Source organism: Parasteatoda tepidariorum, chromosome 2, assembly GCF_043381705.1.
Source record: "Parasteatoda tepidariorum isolate YZ-2023 chromosome 2, CAS_Ptep_4.0, whole genome shotgun sequence".
Lineage (NCBI taxonomy): Eukaryota > Metazoa > Arthropoda > Arachnida > Araneae > Theridiidae > Parasteatoda > Parasteatoda tepidariorum.
In genome coordinates, this window is record NC_092205.1 from 15,314,240 (window position 1) to 15,336,052 (window position 21,813).

The 21,813-nt window shown below is 28.6% G+C and overlaps 3 protein-coding genes across 3 annotated transcripts; 1 reads left to right on the plus strand and 2 right to left on the minus strand.

Moving 5' to 3' along the window:
* Positions 1-1,440: 1,440 nt before the first annotated feature.
* LOC107441581 (Glutaredoxin 5) lies at positions 1,441-4,688 on the minus strand. The gene is made up of 2 exons (XM_016054902.4): positions 4,396-4,688; positions 1,441-1,607 (listed from the first exon to the last, which is right to left on the minus strand). Exons 1-2 carry the CDS (start codon positions 4,637-4,639, stop codon positions 1,441-1,443), a joined length of 411 nt encoding a protein of 136 aa, XP_015910388.1. The 5' UTR covers positions 4,640-4,688.
* A 95-nt stretch (positions 4,689-4,783) lies between these two features.
* LOC107441580 (uncharacterized) lies at positions 4,784-8,591 on the plus strand. Its single transcript, XM_016054901.3, has 2 exons — positions 4,784-5,244; positions 7,907-8,591. Exons 1-2 carry the CDS (start codon positions 5,029-5,031, stop codon positions 8,495-8,497), a joined length of 807 nt encoding a protein of 268 aa, XP_015910387.1. The 5' UTR covers positions 4,784-5,028; the 3' UTR covers positions 8,498-8,591.
* Positions 8,592-12,053: 3,462 nt separating this feature from the next.
* On the minus strand, positions 12,054-20,178 carry LOC107441566 (ribosomal protein L7). The gene is made up of 6 exons (XM_043051233.2): positions 20,020-20,178; positions 17,848-17,956; positions 15,923-16,089; positions 14,770-14,907; positions 13,839-13,948; positions 12,054-12,282 (listed from the first exon to the last, which is right to left on the minus strand). The coding sequence occupies exons 1-6, from the start codon at positions 20,049-20,051 to the stop codon at positions 12,074-12,076; spliced, it is 765 nt and encodes a 254-aa protein (XP_042907167.1). The 5' UTR covers positions 20,052-20,178; the 3' UTR covers positions 12,054-12,073.
* Positions 20,179-21,813: the final 1,635 nt, after the last annotated feature.

Sequence of the window (21,813 nt, forward strand, 5' to 3'; positions counted from 1 at the left end):
AAGTGCTTGTTCATATATTTTTTCCCTCCTTAAAGATGCTTGCTGGTTACTTTTTATATTTCCTTGATTGCTGCACTTGGCAATTTTCCCTTCTTTAGGAACATAAAATGCCTTTGACTTTTCTAATATAAAATTTGTGACAGTAATCAAATCCCAATTTACCTTTATCAACAATTAATCTTTGATATTTTTCAGAAAAATGTTGTAACTGTTCTTAAAATGGAATCAGAAAACCACAACAATTCAAAAGAAACAATATGTGTTAATCCGGAAAATGAAACTAATCTCCCTGAATGATGGACAGAAGAACAATTTCAATATTTTTCTTAAAAAATATGAGGAATTAATAAGATATCCACCCTAGCTATGAGGGTGAGTTAGATACGAACTCTTGTACATCTACCAGGTAGATGTGCACACTCAGTGGAGCGAAGAAATTTTAATAATTAGTAAATGGCACTTTAGACATTTTAAGAATCAGTAAGTGATACTTTAGATATTTGAAGAGCCAGTACGCACGTACTGGCTGAATCCCATCGCTGGATTTAACAAATCACTCATATTAAAAAATATTTACCAAATCTAGTGGAAAACTCTCTTTTTTTATAGTACCAGTGGTCGGAAAGAATTTTAAAGTAGACAGGTTTACCAAGTGTGCAATCAACTTCAAATTTCGTCTGGGTCGGTTCAGAATTGCAGATTTGTATAAAATACACATAAACATTATGCTTTATTTATATAGAGAGATTTCCTTTAATTTAATTATTAATAAGTCTTAAAATTGATATAAAATTTGTAATTGTGTATTTACAATGAGATAATAAGTAGGTATTATTCTGTCTCAGAAGACTATAAAAAAATCACCAAACTATTATTGACATCAGTGATACATAGTTACGATAATAGGAACTACAGGTACTGTGGCTGTAAATACCTTAATTAATTAATTTAGGTACTGTAGTGATAGTTTTTTATGGCCTGCGGAAATGTAGTAGAACCAAAATGTGTATAACTTAAAGGTTTCACAAAATATGTTTCACATTTTTTTAAAACAACATTTTAAAAAAATTATTAGCATATACACAAAGCTAAACCAAAACACATTTGAATCCAATAAATAAGCAAAACCATATTGAATTGCTAAGTAATCCTAAAGCAGTTCTTTTCAAAAAATTAGACATAGGTCACCAGTAAATTTATTCAAAAACGCATTTATAGAAAAGAAAGACTGAAAAAAAGAATTTTAAGAATTTATTCATATTGCCAGCAACTTTATAATCTATTGCAAAGCTCATGTTTAAATTAAAATTTCATGCTTCATTGAAAAATTAATTTAATTCAAAATATGTACAATTTATTTCTAATTCAAATGGAACATTTAAGTAAAAGCTAAATAATGCTATTTTCTATATAAATGAACAAATATTTTAATGACACACATTATGAGTTATCCTTCTGAAGTAATGCTGATGTTATGTCCACTTTTTTAAGCTCTTCAATTAATTCTCCACTTTGATGCATTTGTAACAAGATATCACATCCACCGATAAATTCTCCATCAATATATATTTGTGGTATTGTCGGCCAGTTGGAAAAATCTTTAATTCCTACAACAACAAAAATATCATAAATATATATTGTATAGATAAATTGGGAATAATTTTGAAAATATTACAAGAATTAATAAATTATGAAATAAGACAATCGCAAAAGTTTGGAGAAAAAATGTCTAGTAAAAATATTTTTATATTTGGCTTACTCCTTCTTAAAAATTGAGTTATTTTTTAGAGAAAACTTCATAACAGTTTTAATGAAGAAATTAGCATTCATAGATTTTTAACACTCAGCCAATAAAATAATTGAAAAATGAAGTAATTGAAAAAAAAAAGCATCTATTACATAAAATTGAAGATATTTATTGTAATTGTTATAATTGTATTTTGTTTAAAAATTTTAAGTAAAAAAAGGTATTTTCTTAACAATAAATTTTAAAAAAAAATTAAAAATTACAAATACGTATACAGTAAAACAAGGAATGAAAATAATTTCTTAATTATAAATTTTTAAGACATGACAACCCAATTAGTCTTGAATTATTTGAAAAGTTATTGTTTTAAGAAAGAGATAAAAAATATACACTTATTTCATGCAAATATTTAGCCAATATTTTATTTTATTGAAATAAACTTAATAGAATTATTGCTAAGGTGATTATTCAAAATTCTTTTAATCATATAGAATGAAAAAAAAAAAAAAACACAATTATCTGCCCAAACTGCCCCCTCCATAGAAAAAAAAAACTTGCAATCAGGGTTGGATTTTTGCCATCAAAAACTGGTTTTTGACATGACAGTGGTAAAAACCGTGTTTTTACCGGTAAAAACCGTCAAAAACCTACTGTTTTCTTTAATTTATGGCATATAGCGGACAATATATTATTTTCACATAATTGCCTTTATAAATGAATGTTGTAAATGATTGCTATTGATTTTGCAACTATATACATGTATTCTTATAGAAGGATATACATTCATACAGAAATATTGTAATATACTTATTGAAAATAGTGCTACTTACTTTTATCATTATAGCTTGATTTGCAAAGGATTTAAAATTTTGCACTTCTTAATTGTTAGAAATAAACAAACAAACAAAAAAGCTTGGAACTATTAATAAATTCAAGAACTAAAAAGAAGAATTTAAAATTTGGCATTTCTTAAATATTAGCTAAACAAAACTTTCAAAACTTGTAACTACTAACAAACTCTAAGTCAAGAATTACTGTTATTTTGTCAAGTTAAAAGCTTTTATTCAGTTGAAAAAGCACATTAAACAAAACTTAATTATAAACAAAATTACATGTTCAGTAGTCGGGGTCACTGTGCCGAAGCATACGATAGCAAGTGACTAATTTTGCAAATTTTTCATTGCCCAGTCGATTTCTGAGTTTAGTATGGATGAGTCTAAAATTCAAGAAGATTCTTTTAATGGAAGACCACCAGTCTAGTTCTAAGGAAGCCTGTCATTGAGGATAATGATAACAAAAGGTTATTGCAAAGGCAACCCTTAAAGGATTTCCCAAGCTTTTTCATGTCTCATTTCTGTGTAAAATATTGAAAACAAAAATGATACAAAAAGTTTATTTTATGAGGCTTTCTTTTTATGTGTAGTGTACATGTGTTTCTCAAAGATTTTATGAATGAAAGTAATCAATCTTGACATTTTTCAGTAATGTAATATGCCAAACAAAATGATGCTTGGAAATGTTGAAAATTTTTTTAGTATCTTAATATTTTACTTCAAATGGTATGTTTTGATATAATCATGTTGGGAAAATGCATGAATCTGTTCTTAAATATCTTTTAACAACTTTTTTTCTAATTTTATTCCCCAAAAATTGATTAATTTTAAATTATAAGCAGTTAAACTCAAATAAAAATACAGTTTTAGCAAAAGTATGGGTTTTTGACATGACGGTAAAAACCATGGTAATAACCGGTAAAAACCGTCATGTGTCAAAAACTTGCCAACCCTGCTTGCAATTGTTACGACAGTCTTGAAAGCAACTTTGCCACATCATGTTAAGAAAACGGTCTTCTTGAATGATACTCTTTTCAAGAATTTTGTACACTTGCCAAAATAATAAACCCAAAAATACATAAAAATTTATAATTACATTTTGTATATAGAAAAAATACTATATTATTTCTCATTATCCTTTATTATTTATTACTTTTGTGACATTATTATCTCATTCTTGCATCTGTTTCAGATAAAGATCAGGAAGTAGACATTTTATCAAACGACAAGAAATTTTGTCTTTTGCAGAGTTGAATGGTCTCTTTTACAATCAGCAAGGTGCCAGATTTTTAACTTGCAAAGAGCACAATTTTCCCAGGGGTGATTACAAGGAGATATCAACTTCCAAATTTTTTTTTAAAAAAAAACATGTAGATGTTTGCTCGGGGGTGGCTAACGAGTTGGTCCCTTTCTGTGATGATTTTTTAAGTTTCTCGTAGGCAGCTGCCCAAAAGTTGCCAAGACTTGGCAGTTATTCTGCCACAAATAACGACACAAAAATCTTCCCATTACGAATTAAACTTTCTGAGTTGGTTCACTTCTGTAATTTTTTTTTTTCTCGCGGCCACTACTTAGAATGGCCAAGACTTAGCGGTTATATACGGAAATCCTCTCATTAGAAGTTTGAATATTTATGATTTATATTCATATAAATTTTAAAATGATATAAAGTACATTAAATACAATATTTACATAAACATAGTAGGTACTTATAAAATATGTTATTTAACAACAGTAGAGTCAACAACAATAAAAATAAAATCATTCACACAATCATGAGTGAGTCTAAACAATTAGACATTAAAATAAACATGCCTTGTCTCATTTTCTCGTCTTCAAGAACGTTATGGCTATCATATTTCACACCGTGCATACGAAGAATCTGAACTACTGCATTGCTAAATCCACAACGAGGTTGGTCAGGAACACCTTTCATGAAAATTACAACTTTGTTATTATTCACTAATTTTTGAATCTCTTCTTTTGAACAACTACAATAATTTCGAAACGAAAAAATAGAGGTTCTCAGAAAATTGCTAGAAAATAAACGATTAGCCATGTTAGTATTTCATGTGTGTTATTAAATTTAGTAGATTAACGTTTCCGGCTATTTGTTTCTGCTTCATATAGGATCTTTTCATGCCTGCCGAAAAGTGTTTTTTAAATTAATAGTAGTTTAGGTGTTATCTATATCATTTAAGTATTACAAGGATGGTAGAGTTCGGATGGATTTATTTCAAATGCAGCAGAAATAAGCATCTATTAGTATCAAATTTTCAAAATCAACAAAAAAGTGGTTGATTTCAAATCATACGTTTAGTGAAATTTAAAAATTCCTGATTTTGATGGTTAATAACTACTCTTTTGATGATTTAATTTCAAGTGGCTGATGAAATGTTTCAATCTTAATTCTTTTTTAAATTGCGTCCGAAACCTTTTATATGAAAAATGTCTGAATGCTTCGTAAAATTCGAAAATCCAGTTTCAAAAGAAACCATTAATTATTTGGTTGTTGAATACTTGAAATATACTTTATACTCTAGAGGACAATTTCCCCTTCCTCTTGATCAATTGAAAAGAACAATACAGACGACCACAGAAAAATTCGAGGCTGTAAAAATTGATGACCATACTGTGTATTACGATGAAAACTGCCAACATCCTGTAAGTACTTTGATGACATCTGAAAAAAATCCTTCCTTGTGCTTTAAAATTACTTGTTTATTGCATTCATTTTATTAATATTTTTTGCTCATTGCATTCATTCATCATTATTCATTTTCTTGCTTAATAATTAGAATAATGTATCAAAATTTTATTTTTAAAAAATTTTAAAATTTATTTTTTGACTAATCACTGATTCATCAACTGAAAATTAAATTTAAAGAAACTAAATTGTGGCATAAAAATATTAAAATCAATATTTTGATTTATAATAATTAACGACTTGTGGTTATTACCTGTAATATAAACCAAATATAGTTATAATTATATAGCAAATAATTTTGATCTTATAGAGTGCCATGTTTTTAGAAAAATCAATTAATAGTTTTAACAATTTTTCGGTTACATTTTTCATCCATTTATATGTGATATAAATCATTTTTTTTTTTTTCGAAATTGTTATGGCATATCTATGAGATATATAAATAGCTCTAAATTCAAGAAGTTTGAATCCTAGGGACTATCCACTCAACTGAACAAAATATTAAAGTATCTTATTGTGGATTTGTGATTTTAAAAATTTTCAGTAATCTTGAATTATTTTATAAAGGTAAAAACACTCACTCTTTTCTTAGTTGTTAGATTCATAGAAATTACAAGTTTAAGTGCCCTTTACTTATCTAATAGATGTTATTAGCGAATGCTGTTACAAATCTTTTATGATTTCATAATTTGATTTCTCTTTATCATTTCATTTTATTTAAAAACAATTGAAATTTTTAAATTCAATAATACATTTGACAAATAGCTGGGTTGAGGGATCATTATAATTTACTTTTAACAATTATTTAATTAAAGATATATTACAATCTCTAATATTGAATCTTATCTTTAAATTGAATGAGCCTTTGGGGATATTTCTGTATTGTAATCTGTCGCGGCAAGTACAATCGCCAAAGTGCCAAATAGATTTTAAACTTGCACATTTTCTTAAAAAAAATATGTAGATGTTTGCCCGGGGGTGGCTACAAGTTATACCTTTCGAGTTAGCCCCTTTCTTTGATGATGTTTTTTTCAGTTTCTCGCGGGCCACTGACCAGAAGTTTCCAAGACTTGGCGATTATTCTGCCGCAGATCACGATATGGAAATCTCCCTGTGCCTTTTCTAATTTCCCTGCTTTGTAGTTTTTACCTTTTTTAATCTTTATGATAATTATAACTGTATCTAATTAACAATTCAATAATCAATGAAAATTTAACTGGCACTATTCACTAATTTGGGTACTTTGTAGAGGCAAAAATTGTACAGATGTGACATAGTCAATGAAAGACAGGCAATTTAAAGATGTAGATACTCTTTTAAAAAAAGAGTTTTAAAACATTTTTTAAGTGCTTAATTTTCTCTTTTCTAAAGTGATATTTTTCCTGTTTATTTTCGCTACGAATTATGCAGAAAGACACTGCTCCCATTGTTTAATTCAACATATTCACAATTATTTCAACCCCAATCTATTTCGCAAATCGTCAGTCTGTAGCGTATGATAACGCCATTCGATTTACATCATTCAAAAGTTTTGACAATTGTCAAAAACAATACCAAATTTTTTATTTTTTTATTGACATGACTATTAAAACCAGATAAAACCGTCAATTGTCAAAAACTTTTCTACCCTACCTAAGTATGATGTTTTTTTAGAGTGCTAAAAAATATTATTTGAGTGCTTAAAATGTGTTTATTTTTTGTTGAATAATTTGGCTATGCACCCTGTAAATAAGTTTTGAGAACTTACACAAGGAGAGAGACCTTTTGAGAACCAACCAAAAGAATTCCAGAATATAAATGGTTTTAAATATTAATGGCTCTCTTTTCCCCTTTTCTTTTACTAAAACATGTTGAGATCTCTGTATTATTTAAAATTAGAAATAATAGGGTCATATCCTTTTAATGATTATCATTATTATTAATGACTGGCAGATCATAAAAATCAGATTATTTGTAGTAAGTAAAAGGCTATTAGAAAAGTGAAATTCTCTTTGACAACAGCATAATTTTCTTCTGATATATGAAATATTCAGAACTACTTTTAAGTTCGACCTCAAAATAAAAAGCTTCAACCAAATGCTTAACATGTGCTGGCATTCCTCTAGCATGCGCATGAATGCTTTGAGATAATTTGTAGAAAAAAAAAATTTCTCTTAATGTGTATGTTTATAAAACCGCTCCTAAAACAGGACTAGAAATACTAACAAGAATTTGATACATGTATTTTAAAATAAGTAATCAAGGATGCAACACGACTTCTGATTTATCAATAATTTTACTAATTGCAACACTTTACATATGGTTGAATTTCATAAAAGTATTGTAGTTGTCACATAGAAGTATTTTCAATTAAAAAAAATTTATGAATGTCAAAAAGTTTTAAATTTCATTCTTATTTAATGCAAGCTCTAGGCTGATCTTACATCAGCTTTTTAGTCATTAGTCACTGTAATAGCATGCCCTGTTGGCAGCAAAGCATTAAATACATTCGCATTTTGTAGACATCTCTATGCTGCTTAGATATTCAATGACCATAATTGTAATAAATTTAATTTATTTATGAATGGTAAAATGAGTTGTATCACTTTTAATAATTATATAAATTTTATTTTTACGCAGAGTTCCAAGCCTAAAAAAAGAAGTGAAAGGACCAAGCAAAATTTTATGGATTCAATTACAAGATTTGATAAATTCTTTATCCAATTACAAGAAATACTACAAAATGAAGAAGTTCTAGAAGTCGTCTTAAGTTTGGGTGCTAATATGATGAATCCTCGTGAGCTTCATCGAATCACTCTACCAGTTTATTGTCAAGAAACTACTTGTGCTAATGATCCTTCTAAATTTCAACGCTATCGTCTGGAATTCTTTAAGATCCTAATGGAAAGTTCTATTTTACAAGATATAGGTTTAGACAATCCTACTTCCATATCTGTTCTCTTAAAGTTGAAATCTGGGGTAACACTTACAGAATATATGGAGCAAAAGAGATTTTATGCCCCTCCACAGAAATGTAAACAAGTTATTCTGCGATTTGATAGTAATAGTGTGGCCAATTTTGATTTAGAATGTTCTCCTGAAAAAAACTCTAAAAGCAATGCAGCTGTGGCTTGTCAATCTTCAGATTTATGGGTTAAACTAAAATCTGAACTTAAAGGATTTAAAATTTTGAAAGAATCTGTAACAGACTTGACTGTCAACATCTTCTGATATGAATTTTAATGTTATGGAAATTTCGTCACATTAATATGCACCTAATAATTGATTAGAACTGATTAAATTATAACTTTTATGTTGCATTAAACATAGAATTTTTTTTTTTATCAAAAAAATAATTGTATTTTAAACATTATATTTTTAATACATCTTGTAATGAAGCACTTGGTTTTAAAAAAAAATTTCTCGAATTTATTTCTTACCCATATAAATAATTTACAAGCAATAACACATTTTAACAATTTTATTTTGATATACTTCTGTTTGTCTAGCAAGAGAGCTCCCGTCTAAGCCACTGGGGCTATCTACTACTATGTAAACAAGATGGTCTTTTAAAAAGGAAACTTCTTTCACGCTAGCCAAAACCTGAGTATTGACTCACCATCTTTACTTAAACTTGTTTCATCTCACTCCAATGTTTCAGACAACTGACGACAAAATTATTTTGTTAAGAGTCTATGCTGGTTGTAGAAATGCAGCAAGATTATTATAAAGGCATATGTGCAATGTTATGTAAAGTAAATTGCAAGAAAGTCAGACTCATTTTTAAAATAACAATGAATGTGTTTCAAACTAAAAAAAAAAAAAACATAGTCAAATTGTAGCTATACTATCTCAAAAGTGCAGAAAAAATTGTTGGTCTCTTAATGTCAAAATTAAATTGTTATACAATTTGCTTAATCCTTCGTACAGTATGGCTAATTTCAATTTTGGTGTTATATACAGTAGGGAACCGATTATCCGGAACGATCGGGACCATCGCTATTCCGGATAACTGATTTTTCCGGTTTTCTGAATCGCTACAAAAAGCCGTTTTTTTATTGTTAAACCCAACTAAAAAAAAAATTTGGAAATAATCTGAATAAGAAAAAACGATGAAGTAATACACTAATGATTCTTTCCAAAATGATAAAAGGTAACCATCTTTCAAAATAGAAAAAAAAAATCCTAAACTCTTATGAGGAAAAAAAAATTTTTTTTGAAAATGGCAGGAAAATTTATCGAATTTCGTTCCGGTTTCTTGGTTTTCTGATTTCCGGATAACGGGTTCTGTACTATATATATCTACTAAATTCAATTCTCCATGAGGCATATTATATAATTTAGTTTAATCTTATATGCAACCATCCATAATTGGCAGCAGGATATTATTTTTAGTTGATAGTAGCTTTGTATGTTTAAATTATTAATTTTACTAAAATGGCTTTTATTCCCTTGCTCCTACTGTCAGTCTAATAAATTCCCACCGTAGTCTGGAGTTTTGGAAACAAGAAAAGATACATTTTTCTCACCAATTGGAGTCAAAACAAGTCCTAAGAGTTTACCTCACCCTCACATCCTTATCGACAGTGCTCTAAGGTACTTGTCAGGGATGTTCTTTCGTTAAACTGACGGTAGGTATAATTGCCATCTATTAAAATAATTTTGTTCTGGGGGTTTTATAAAAGCACATCAACTAAATCCTATAAAAGTATATCAAATTAAATTCATAGATGCAAGTGTGCAGAAAAAGTTTTATGTATTAACTAAATAAATTTTGTATTTTTTCCCATTCTTAATAAAAACCACTCGCAACAATTCGTATTAATACTTGCCACAACAGCAGCTTCTGAATAAAGACTGTTTTTTCAGAGTGAATTGGGCATATTCAAGATTGAGGAGCAGTCTTTAAATAAAATCGTTAAATTTTCATTTAATGATCCGAAAAAACTATCAGATGATCAAGTAGATAAAATTATCACAATATTTGGAAAATTGCGGGATAAGCATTACAAAATTTTTTAAGCCATTTTCTACCTACATGGATCATTTTGTATTGTGCACATTATCAAAATAATCAACATGTGTAATCAAGATAAGTATCATAACGTAATTTTAATTAGTCAATATATCTGTATTAATTGTAAATAGTGACATAATAAAAAAAAATTTGGTCATAAAGAGTTGTAAGCATGAATTTTTATTAAGGGAAATATTTCCTTCCAAATTAATGTTTTCTTTTCCCTCTTAGCCCCTTCCTCTTTTAATTTATTTAAAATGTTTTAAAGTTGAAATACATTCCCTACTAAATGTTGAATCTTAATTTACAAAGGTTTTAATTTTAATCCTGCACCTGTAAACTTTCTTTAAAGTATTTAACGTGCATTTATTTTATTAACCAGAATATTTAATTTTTTTTTAAATTTTATTCCATAAACAATAAAAATTTTATCTTTAAATGAACTTGAGTATTATGTGATAAAATACATGAATTTTCCCATGTTTTTATTTATTACAATTTGAATTTTTTTCTGATAATTGATTCTGATTTTTCCCTAAGGCTGAGGGCTAGCTGTTTTTGCTTTCCTCGGTGAAATAGATATCCCACAATTACTAATTGATAATTTGTTAGCTACAAATTATCAATTAGTAATTGATAATTACTAATTGATAATTTGTAGTCAACTACAAATTATCACTTGGAACTTGTCAACTACAAATTATCAATTAGAACTTGTTGTCAACTACAAATTATCAATTAGTACTGTTAGTTTGTGGTCGCCCCCTTTTACATGGTGGACGCTAGAGGAAGGGGGGTTTCAACGGCGAGAGGACCACTCGTCTGGTCAGCAGATTGGGGAGATAAGGAGTTGACCCCGTCCGGGGAGTCTGTCGAGGCNGTTTTTGTTTTACTTTTAATCATTTTTTACCCTATAAACTTTCTTTAAATGAAAGTATTTATCTTGCATTTATTTTATTAACTAGAATATTTATTTATTTTTTAAATTTTATTCTATAAACAATAAAAATTTTATCTTTAAATGAACTTAGTATTATGTGATAAAATACATGAATTTTCCCATGTTTTTATTTTATTACAATTTGAATTTTTTTCTGATAATTGATTCTGATTTTTCCCTAAGTAATCAGTTTTACAGCATGAAATTTTATGTGAACATAATACAAGGGTAATTGTTAAAAAGAATTTGGTGGCTAGAACAATGATGTTTATATAACTATCACTACCTATAATTGCTGTTAACATTTCTAAATACTTGGGCATGCCCCTCCCTACCCTACAGGAAAAAGAAATTCAACTCAAGGAAAAATACAAAAAATTTTATGTTCTGCAGCTCCACAGCACACAAGAATATAAAACTTAAGATAATCACTAAAATCATTCCTCAATACAGTGAATGGCTCTCTAGCATTTCAAGGGGAATTCATTTGAAAGTGGACACTTCTATTTTTCTTCACATATTCAATCCTCCTCTATGCCCCACCCATAGTCCTTTATTAGAGCAAAACAATTTCAGAAGTATTTTTTTATGAACTGAAAATAAAATTTTACTTTGTGGTGTGGGAAATTTTTTTCTATAAACAAACTAGTTTTTTTTAAATTCATAGTATACAGATGACAATTACAAAAGATATTAGAAAAATTAAGTAAATATAAAGTTAAAATGAATATAAAGTTAAAGTTTAAATGATGTTAAAGTTAAAGTATTGCAGTTTTGTTTTTATGTATGTTAAATAGGAATTATCTGTTAAACAAGGAAAGTCACAAATGTACATTTTATTGAGAATTTATTATATCATTTTCCTTAGAAGTGTATTAATTTTGTCTTCTCTGTTCCCAAAATCTCCACCTTCAACGTAATGAATAGTCTTCTTACGCCATCCTCCTTTAGGGTTGTTTAACTTAAAGTGCCACAAGAAGTTAGTGGCCTTCTTGAAATTGGGGCCACAAGTGGCAATTTCGTGAATCAAATCCTCCATACAGATAATGCCATGTTTACCTAGAAAAAAATACAAAATGATTATCTTCAGATATGTCCAGAAAGCTAAGAATAGCAGCAATCTATATTAAATCATAAAATCACCTATTTGAACTACCAGGTGCTTCATGAAGAAATACATGACATTTTCAAGAAAAAAAAAGTATTTAGATGCAAATTTATATATATATTAGATGAGGTCAAAATGTTTCAAAAAATTATAGAGAAATTCCACCAGCGAAGATCAGCGCTACGAACAAAAACCTTCCCATTTAATACAGATAGTTTCTCGCTAACTCTGTGGGTGAAAAAAAAATCGCTTTCTAAATTTTTCATCCTTTGAGGCCACCAGGAAAACGTCACTAAATATTTGAAAAATTTGCAACTTTTCTCAGATAAAACTAATTTTCATTAACAATAATAACAGTATCTCTAAATAAATAGCCAAATCTTAAAAAAATTAAAACAAAAGCCAAACAGTTTTAGAAAACAAAATTTTGACAGACAGCTTTAACAAAAAAAAAAAAAAAAAAAAGGATGAACTGCTTCACTGCAAAAATATTTTTCAAATTACAAAAAACTATTAATGTAAAAATCTACCAAAATTCTTAATTCTGATAATTAGTAGGGAAATACAAATGATCTGTCTGCCACTGAGGATATATCAAACGAGCACTATCGTTTGTCTGAGCTGGGTGCGGGACCAGTTCCAGTCACTGGAAGGGGAACACACTATCCCTTGTAAAAAATAAATACCTTGACAATTATCTCTCTTTGACTTTTGGGGACCCTTAAAGTCAACTAGACCAAGTGTGCACAAACCAATGAAAAATAAAAGGAGAAAAAAAACACTCAATGCTTTATCCCCATAATTTAGAAAACAATAAAGCAAAAAAGCTCCTGCAGGCCTTATTGCCAAGAAAAAAAATCAAGAATCTAAAATTTTATGAAAATACAATACATTGACACAAAGAAGATGTTCGGGGTGAAAAAACAACACTACTATGGAGGATGACAATATCAATTCAACCAAATATTCTTCAGCAGCTCCTTTTTTCTTACGGGAAGATGAACCTTTACGAAACTTAATTGAATTCTTCAACACAACCATTAGAAGAAAATCTAGATTTTTTTTTGATTATGTATTTGGATGTTTTAGGTACTCGTCACTTAAGATGACTGGCAAAAATTTAGACACATCAATCTGAGCACTTATCCAATGATGGATAATCATTACAAATATATAACAAAAAATAACAAAGCACCAAGAAATGCAGAGCTAGAATAGCCATCTAAGTAAAACAGTGAAATGTCGCTTTTTTAAAAAATATAGCAGTTGTTATCACAAGAGAAAATGTTTTTTTAACCAATTTTGTAGCTTTATTAAAATGCCATAAGGAAACAAACTCAGTTGCCACATACCAAATATACATTTCTTTTAAAAAAAACTTTGCACACCACAAAATCAGGGTAGTTATTAACGTTTAGAATAATTATCATAAGCATTTATGGCATGAAACACAGAGAATGCTATGTTAAATTAACCATCTCTATAGAATCATATAGGCTTTACTCACCCAATTTAGACTCAATGATAGAATTATCAGTGAGAGCGATCCTTTTGTGATTAACTCTACCAAATCCTCGTTTGTATACAAGATCCTTAATAGTCTTTAAGTTAGGATACCTATAGAAATTAAACAGAACATTAATTTACACTGTTAAGATGAATGAAAACATAACAATGGGATAACTTCATGAAAAAATACCAAAAGCTAGAAGAAAAATGTATACGTAGAGAACATATGCTTGATTCTTGTTAATAAATTCTTTAATCATAAATACTTTAAATCACATTCAATTATTTAATAATGAAATTCCTATGCTTAAGTAAATATCATGATCACGAATTGCACATTTGTAAAATACAAACATGTTATTAGTAAACCTAGATAACATTGTAAGTTCAAAATCGCATTGACACAAATAGTTAAGTGTGATCTTAAAGTTCAGCGAATATTAATTGCAATTTATTAATTTTAAATCGAGTGAGCATGGATCACAAATGTAGGATTTTTGAAACATGTGAACACAAACCAAGATGCATTATCGAACTAATACAAACTTAAAACGAGCATGAAAAGTTTAAGGTACTGCATTAAGAAACATTTAAAAATAGAATGAGAAAAAGGAAGAGAATCAAATGATGTTCATGACTAGACTTAATATTTACTGGAATCATACATTAGAGAAGTGCCAATTTTAGGGAAAAAAGTACCATTAGCAAGGTTTAATGAGGAACCTTCCAAGAACAAAAACTCTTGAACAAGGTGCTCCACCAGCGTGCACCCACTACTAGATATGCAAATTTTTTTCATCAATTCAATTACTTTAACCCAGGACATTTTTTCAAATCCCTGGAGCTCAACTCCAGCATGCAAATAAATGCACGACCCTCATTTTTGTCCTACTACAAACAAAATATTTTTTTTAACAAATAATACTTACCCCCATGTAATAAAAGGTTCAGCAATGTGTAACATATTGATTGTAGCCTTATTTAACTTGACAAACATAGCATTGTTAATTTGTCTCAGCCTCAAAAGTTGCAGAACTTTCCTGGGCTTTGGACTAACTCCATTAATACTGTAAGGGAAAAAAAAATATATAAATAAATTCAATTCAACATTTAATAAAACTCTAGGCTAGCAGCAAATAAAATTAAGTTTCTAAAACGAGAAAACTATAAACAAGAATGACCAAAACAAAAATATTCTGATGCTTCATTCACTAAGGTTTATGTGATAAAATTAAAGGTTTTTTTTCACATTGTGCTTCTTTATTCAATCTGGAAATCAAGGAGGTCACTATCCAGATAAAGTTAAATTTCAGAACATATATATATATCACATTTAGCAGAACTTTATCTTATTAAAATTAACATATCCATCAAAACAAAATATACAAGAAATCTTTGTTAAATTGACAAACAAAATAACTCATTAAATCCATCACAGAACTGCAGTAATTAAAATCTTAAAATTGAAAGTCTAGCTGTCAACATGGATAGGAAAAAATCCAGTAGAATTCAGGAAATATGAATTTCATGATAATCATTGCAAAAATATTTTACACACAGGAAATTTAGGAATTTCTATAATCAAAATGATATAACTGCAATATCTTCCAACTATGATTGGCATTAAACAAACTTGAAATGTCATGCTTTATATTTAATCATAACTTTGAGTAATTAGTAATAGGCATTCAATTCATCAAAGGTGTTAAGAATTTTTAATTTATAGAAAAAGGTTCTAAATAAAAGTAAACTGAACATTTTAGAAGAAAAAAGTTTTAAACTGACTTGTATAAATGAGGCCCACTTCATTATGCATCAGAATTATATTTATTTAAATATTCAAGCAAGTAATAATTTATGCTAATAATCTATTTCAATGGAGATTTTTTTAGAAAACTTACTCTGCCGAATATTTGTTACATTCCTTATCTGGATTAAATTTTAAAGCCTAAATCTTTTCCTTCGTAAATATAGTTGTATTATAGCAAACACCACCAACTATTTCTAACATACCATGTACAATCGATAGTAATAGTAACGAAGTAGGAACAAAATAATACACATATACATTACATTACTCACCCTCTTATTCTTGTAACAATGGCTACTTTAGGTTCATCGGGCACATAGAAATTTCCAGCGTGTCTAGCCTGTCTTTTAAGCCTGATCTCATCCCTTTCTTTACGTCTGTATTCTTTAACATAATTTTCAGCCCTTTTGAAGATTAATCTTCGCTTCTCCTTATTTAACTAAAAAACAACAAATTAACATTAAACAAAGAAAATTATGATCATCAAGACAATAACAAACAATGCAGAACCAGAACGTGATAAAAACCAGGATTAAAGGAATCTAGAAATCAGTTTGAGTAATCATTGTACAAATTTTTAATACTTAACAATATATTTAATAATAAAAGTTCATTTTTTTTGTAAATATGTCAAAATGTGTATCATGGATTGGTGCTTCATTAGTTTTCATTTTGAAAAAATGATGCATCAAATAGTCCAAAAACTAATACAATCATTGAAAACGCACTGCATTTATAAACTGGATCAAATAATTGTGTAAATGTATATTATACATAAAAAGTAAGTAAATTGTATACTTTTTATAAATTTATTCTTCACTAATTTGGAACATTTTTTTAGACAGACTAGTTTTCCCATAATAGAAGAAACTTGCCATCCTGATAGAGAATAAAATGCTGAAAAATTTTTTAGAATTACATATATGAAGGGAGCACCTTTTCAGTGAAGGGCAGTATGTGCAACAGATTAACTGATGAAGGGCCCCATGCCATACAGACATGTTGAGAGCAATTATAGGTAATAATTATTATATAACCATCATTGTTCTGAGCACATTCCTTTTATCAGTTAACCTAATGTTTGCATAAAATGAAATACAGTAGAGCGACGATTATCCGAACTGCTCGGGACCGAATATGGTTCGGATAATGAAAGTTCAGATAGTTGGAAAGTTGTTTAAAATCTAGTTTAAGTAATTAATATTTATGAACTAATTTCCCTTTACCCTTTTTCAGGCGAAGGACTGACAGTACTATCTAAAATAGCTCTGGCGTGTTTAAAAGTTTTTTCTTCTTCAATTTTTAAATATTTATTATTTCTTTTTTTAACTTTTTCAAATCAGATTTCAGCTTTTTATAATTTTCTTGTCAATTACTCATAACGTCATTTTGACGTTTTAGACTGTCAAAATGAAACTCGCATTCTTGAAAGATAATTTTCAGTTGAAGGGGGCTAAAGGGGTATGTAGGTTTAACTGTACAACAATACATGTATGCATGGTTACTATAAGGAAACTGCTAAAAAAGGTTGTAAATATGGTCATCAAATGTACTGAATATTATTTATTATTCAAAACTTAACAACAATTTATTATCAACAATTAGTAATAATTGTTGATAAGTTAAAAAGTATTCTAAAATTTAAAAAAAAAAAAAAAAAAAATTTGGACATAGTTCAAATAATAAGGGTTCGGATAATCGGCGCTTTACTGTACTTAGTAAATATTTAAAATTAAAAACTACATAACATTACTTAGGAAGAAAAAAAAAAACAGGATCAGAAAATCAGAATCAATTTATCAGAAAAAAATTCAGATAAATTGAAATAAATAAAAACAATGGGAAAATTGGTGGTTTTTTTTTTTATCTCACTACATAACACATAAGTTCATTTAAACATAAATTTTAACATAATTTCACATAAATTTCATTCAACATAAATTTCATAGAATTAAATTTTTTTTAAATATTCTATCTAGTTAATAAAGTAAATGCAAGTTAAATATTTAAATTTAAAGAAAGTTTGTAAGGTTAAAAATTATTAAAATAAAAATAAAACCTATTTCTAAACTGGGTTTTGTAGGTTCTGGGTTATTTTCATAAACCAGAGAAAACCCTGACCTTACATAATATAAACATGTTCGATATAAAAGACACTATATAGTACAATACCAAGATTAAAAAAAAGTACCCTTACCTTTCTTTGCTTGATTGATGCAGCTAGTCGCTTTTGTTTTTGCTCAGCTTGCCATTTCCTTTTCTTCAATAATGTCTCAGGTACCTGAGGTAATTTCTTTTTAGGGGATCTAAATTCATAAAAAAAGGTGAATTTATTGAATATTTTTTTTATATACAGTTTAAGGCAATTACATAAATAAGATAAATTAAAGCTTAAATACTACTAGATTTCAAGTAGTCTAGTTATAAAAGAACCCATCATAACAACAGAATCAGTTTTAAAAAATATTTGCTACAATACATCTAGTACTTAATACTATTTAATCATATATATTAAACACCACATATATCAAATTAAACTATTACTGAAACCAATGCATGATAATTTAAAATTTCAGGTAAAACATTAAGCAAAGAAAGTTTATAAGACACTTAGATCAGTAAAAAAAAGAAAAAGTTGAAGATAGAAAATTACTATTTCAAAAATTTACTGGCCTGTCACTATTGGAAATGAAGATCTACTAACATAGGTAAAATTATCACCAATTCATAAGAAAATTGTGAGATGAACTGGACATACCAATCGCATATGCCAGTTATAGTGAAAAGGACAGGTAGGTAGATAACGATAGTAAATCGATAGCATTTTCTTTTACTAATTTCGAGATAGAATAAACCTAACTTTTAAATCAACGTTTTTTTTATATATTAAAAAGTCAAACTTTAACTAAGAAAAAAAAATATGCAAGCTCACAATAAAATACAAATTGACACGTATAACAGATTAGCTGACTAAGAAATTCTAATTAAGTAATTTTCTTGAATACAAAACTAAAAGAAAATATTAAATAAAATAAAAAAAAATATATATAAAATAATATAAATAAAATATTAAACTAAAAGAATAAACAATATTTTCAAACAAATTAATAAGAACTTAACGAGGAGCTTATTACACCATGCGGCAGTTTAGTTATTATATATCACGTGCTATTACACATAATCAGTAGTTCGCATTTTTTAACATGTTGGCAAACTTTATTTATCTATTACCGGGGGTCTATCCAGGCCGAATTTACTACCGTTTAGCGGTACCTTCACAAATTCAACTTTAGGAAAAACGGTAGTTTCACAAATTCAATTTTAGGAAAAACGGTAGTTTCACAAAATACTTTTTCTTAAAATTTCATTTTTGTATCCCTTAAGAAACGATAAATTCATATTTTTGTATTGATTTGTTAATATAATTTTTAATTTTTCACAAATTACGTCTAAATTTTCACAAAATAGGTACCTGTCAGAAAAACCTAGACAGACCCCTGATTACACATAATCAGTAGTTAGCATTTTTTAACATGTTGGCAAACTTTATTTAATGAACTGAACAATGGATACGGAGCAAATATAACAGATTGAGGACTGTTGATCAAGAAAAATTTATCAAAAGATTGCCTTAGAAATATTGCGACACCCAGATCTCGATATAAAAAATCAGTTGCCAATCAACTTGAATTTTATAATTAATATTTTAGACAAATTTTGTAGAGATTCATAGAAACACTATAAGTTTTGATAAATCACACGTTCTTAATACACTTTTCGATATTCAAAACTTGAATACATCTGTGAAGTACTACAATTATTCAAGTTGACTATGACTTTCAACATTATAACAAATAGTTTCTTAAGCTCAACCAGTGTGTGATACCAGACAGTCATAGAATATTGCAATACGAATGTTTACAATAACGTACATGACTTTTAACAAGAACAGAAAATGTACTAATACCAAATGTAAACTGAATCAGTAAAAAATTATTTTAGGAGGCGAAATAATAAATTCAATATCCTCATCATCAATTTGACAAGATCGAAAAGAGATCGTTTGTAGAGTTTTCTAAGTGGTGCATTAAAATGTTTGATAAGCAATAATAACCACAGCTTGATAAAACTACGACAAAATTACACACTTTACAAATCATATGTGACATACAGCATTCATAAATTACATAAAATATAAAAATTGAAGCCTTATTCACATGACAAAAAAGTTAGTTCAAATTTTTACAAAGCATAATATCTTAACATGCAATATATCCCTAAAACAATTATACAACCTATTTTGAAACATAATATCATTTTTAGTAATTAGAGACTTAATTTATTTTCAGGATCAAAACAGATTTCTTACCCAGTATCCATTTTAGTTGCCGCATCGGCCATTATTACACGAAATTTAGAAAAGTTACTTGCGTTTCTTGTACGGACCCAGTTGCAACCACAGTTACTGCAGAGCAGTTAACAAAACAACAGAAATTAATAACCATTGCCATACAAATGTTCTAAAATTGAAATTTTATATTGGTGTTTCAAAAAGACTACAGGGGGCGCGAACCATTACTCTCTACCTATGGAAACAATTTGTACGCTTTCATCATTAGCGCATGTGCGTCAATTTTTCTCTTGATTTTCAAATAGATTAAAAACTTCTATGTTAGGAAACTATATGGAACTAAAAACTACATCAAACATAGATTTTAAAGAAAGCATCGGGGAAATTTTAAAAAATATTTTTGAAAATTAAATACGAAAAATAACAAGAAAAGGGAAAATATATCGTTATATAATCCTATACAACTGACAAGAGGAAGAGAGAGAAGGGGGGAAGATCAAGACATGGAAGCAATCTACTCCCCAGATGGCGTATTCGAGCGTTGCGATCACGAATTCGTAATCAAGCAGTCCATTGGTGATCGAAATAGGTTATAGATGACGTAGCGCAGATCTCTGAACCTATGGCCACAATTCGCATGCTTTTACCATTATAGTCCTAAAAGAAAACGTAGTGGAAATTTTAATTAATTTTTCTGACAATTAAATAGAAAAATGTTAAGAAAGGGGGAAAATCGTTGTGCATTCTTATATAACTGAGAAGAGGAGGAGATGGTCAAGACATGAAACCTGTCTTTTCCCCAAATGAGGTATTCGAGCATTGCGATCGCGAATAGACAGAGTATAGTTTGTCTACTGTAAGAACTCCTCCCGGCACGAATTCTGAGGCAGTCTGCTGCCTCAGACTTCGTGCGGGGGGGGGTAAGTTGTATTCAGCTATGGAAACAAGAATAGCCCATTTCAGGGATGATAGCTTATGTAGGAAGTGTACAAGATTGGCTGACTCAGTCGCCAGTAGGAGACTAATTTAATCTGATTCAATAACTTTCTTAAGATTCACATGGATATTTCTTTCTTCACTCAAAATGATACTCTTTACCCAATCGGTTGTTATTTTTTAAACACAAAGAAAAAAAATTAATGTATTCTGACATTAAGGATAATGTAGCTTTTTTATGTTGCTCTTTAATTTTGCGCTAGTTTCTCACTGTTTGCGCTGTTTAAAAAGAATGTTCATTGATTTTGGTATGGCTTAATTTCTAATTTTACGCATTTTTTAAAGCAGTTAATTCCTTTTATTAGTTAAATTTTATGATAAAAGTGAAACGCTTAAACTTATTAACTCTAATTTTAAAATGTAATAAAACTTTTTCTCAAGGTAGAAATAATTCATTTTATCTATGGCGGAGAAAGTTTCAACGATTTAATCGGTTTTGAAATTCTTTAAAAACCCTTTGTTCATGTTGATGTTGTGTATTCATATGTGTAGATATGTTGATCAATAATATTTAGTTTAAATAATTTAGTAGCTAATATAAATGTTAACAACTGCATTTTCTCCCTTTTTCTTTTCTTTCCCTTAAGGAATTTTTCTTCTGTTGGGGAGGGGGGTTACGTTTTTAATTAGTATAGTTTTTTGTCTTAAATATTATGTAAAATAAATAAATAAAAAAATAGTGCGTGGAGTCCCTCCGCGCGGAAGAAGTTAAACTTCGTAACCTGCGACGTTAATTGTAGAAGAATCAGCAGTCTTAGAAGGATCACTAGTTCTATTCAACAACTCTTTTTCCGCTCGCTTCCGTGCTCTGTAATC

Excerpts from the sequence above, each read along its gene's own strand:
- LOC107441580 (XM_016054901.3), top strand. The coding sequence starts at position 5,029 with ATGTCTGAATGCTTCGTAAAATTCGAAAATCCAGTTTCAAAAGAAACC. Across the intron at positions 5,245-7,906 it reads ATGAAAACTGCCAACATCCT|AGTTCCAAGCCTAAAAAAAG; the intron begins GTAAGTACTTTG and ends ATTTTTACGCAG.
- LOC107441566 (XM_043051233.2), bottom strand. The coding sequence starts at position 20,051 with ATGGCCGATGCGGCAACTAAAATGGATACTGG. Across the intron at positions 14,908-15,922 it reads ATTGTTACAAGAATAAGAGG|TATTAATGGAGTTAGTCCAA; the intron begins GTGAGTAATGTA and ends TTTCCCTTACAG. Across the intron at positions 13,949-14,769 it reads GAACCTTTTATTACATGGGG|GTATCCTAACTTAAAGACTA; the intron begins GTAAGTATTATT and ends TAATTTCTATAG.
- LOC107441581 (XM_016054902.4), bottom strand. The coding sequence starts at position 4,639 with ATGGCTAATCGTTTATTTTCTAGCAATTTTCTGAGAACCTCTATTTTT. Across the intron at positions 1,608-4,395 it reads AGACGAGAAAATGAGACAAG|GAATTAAAGATTTTTCCAAC; the intron begins GCATGTTTATTT and ends TTGTTGTTGTAG.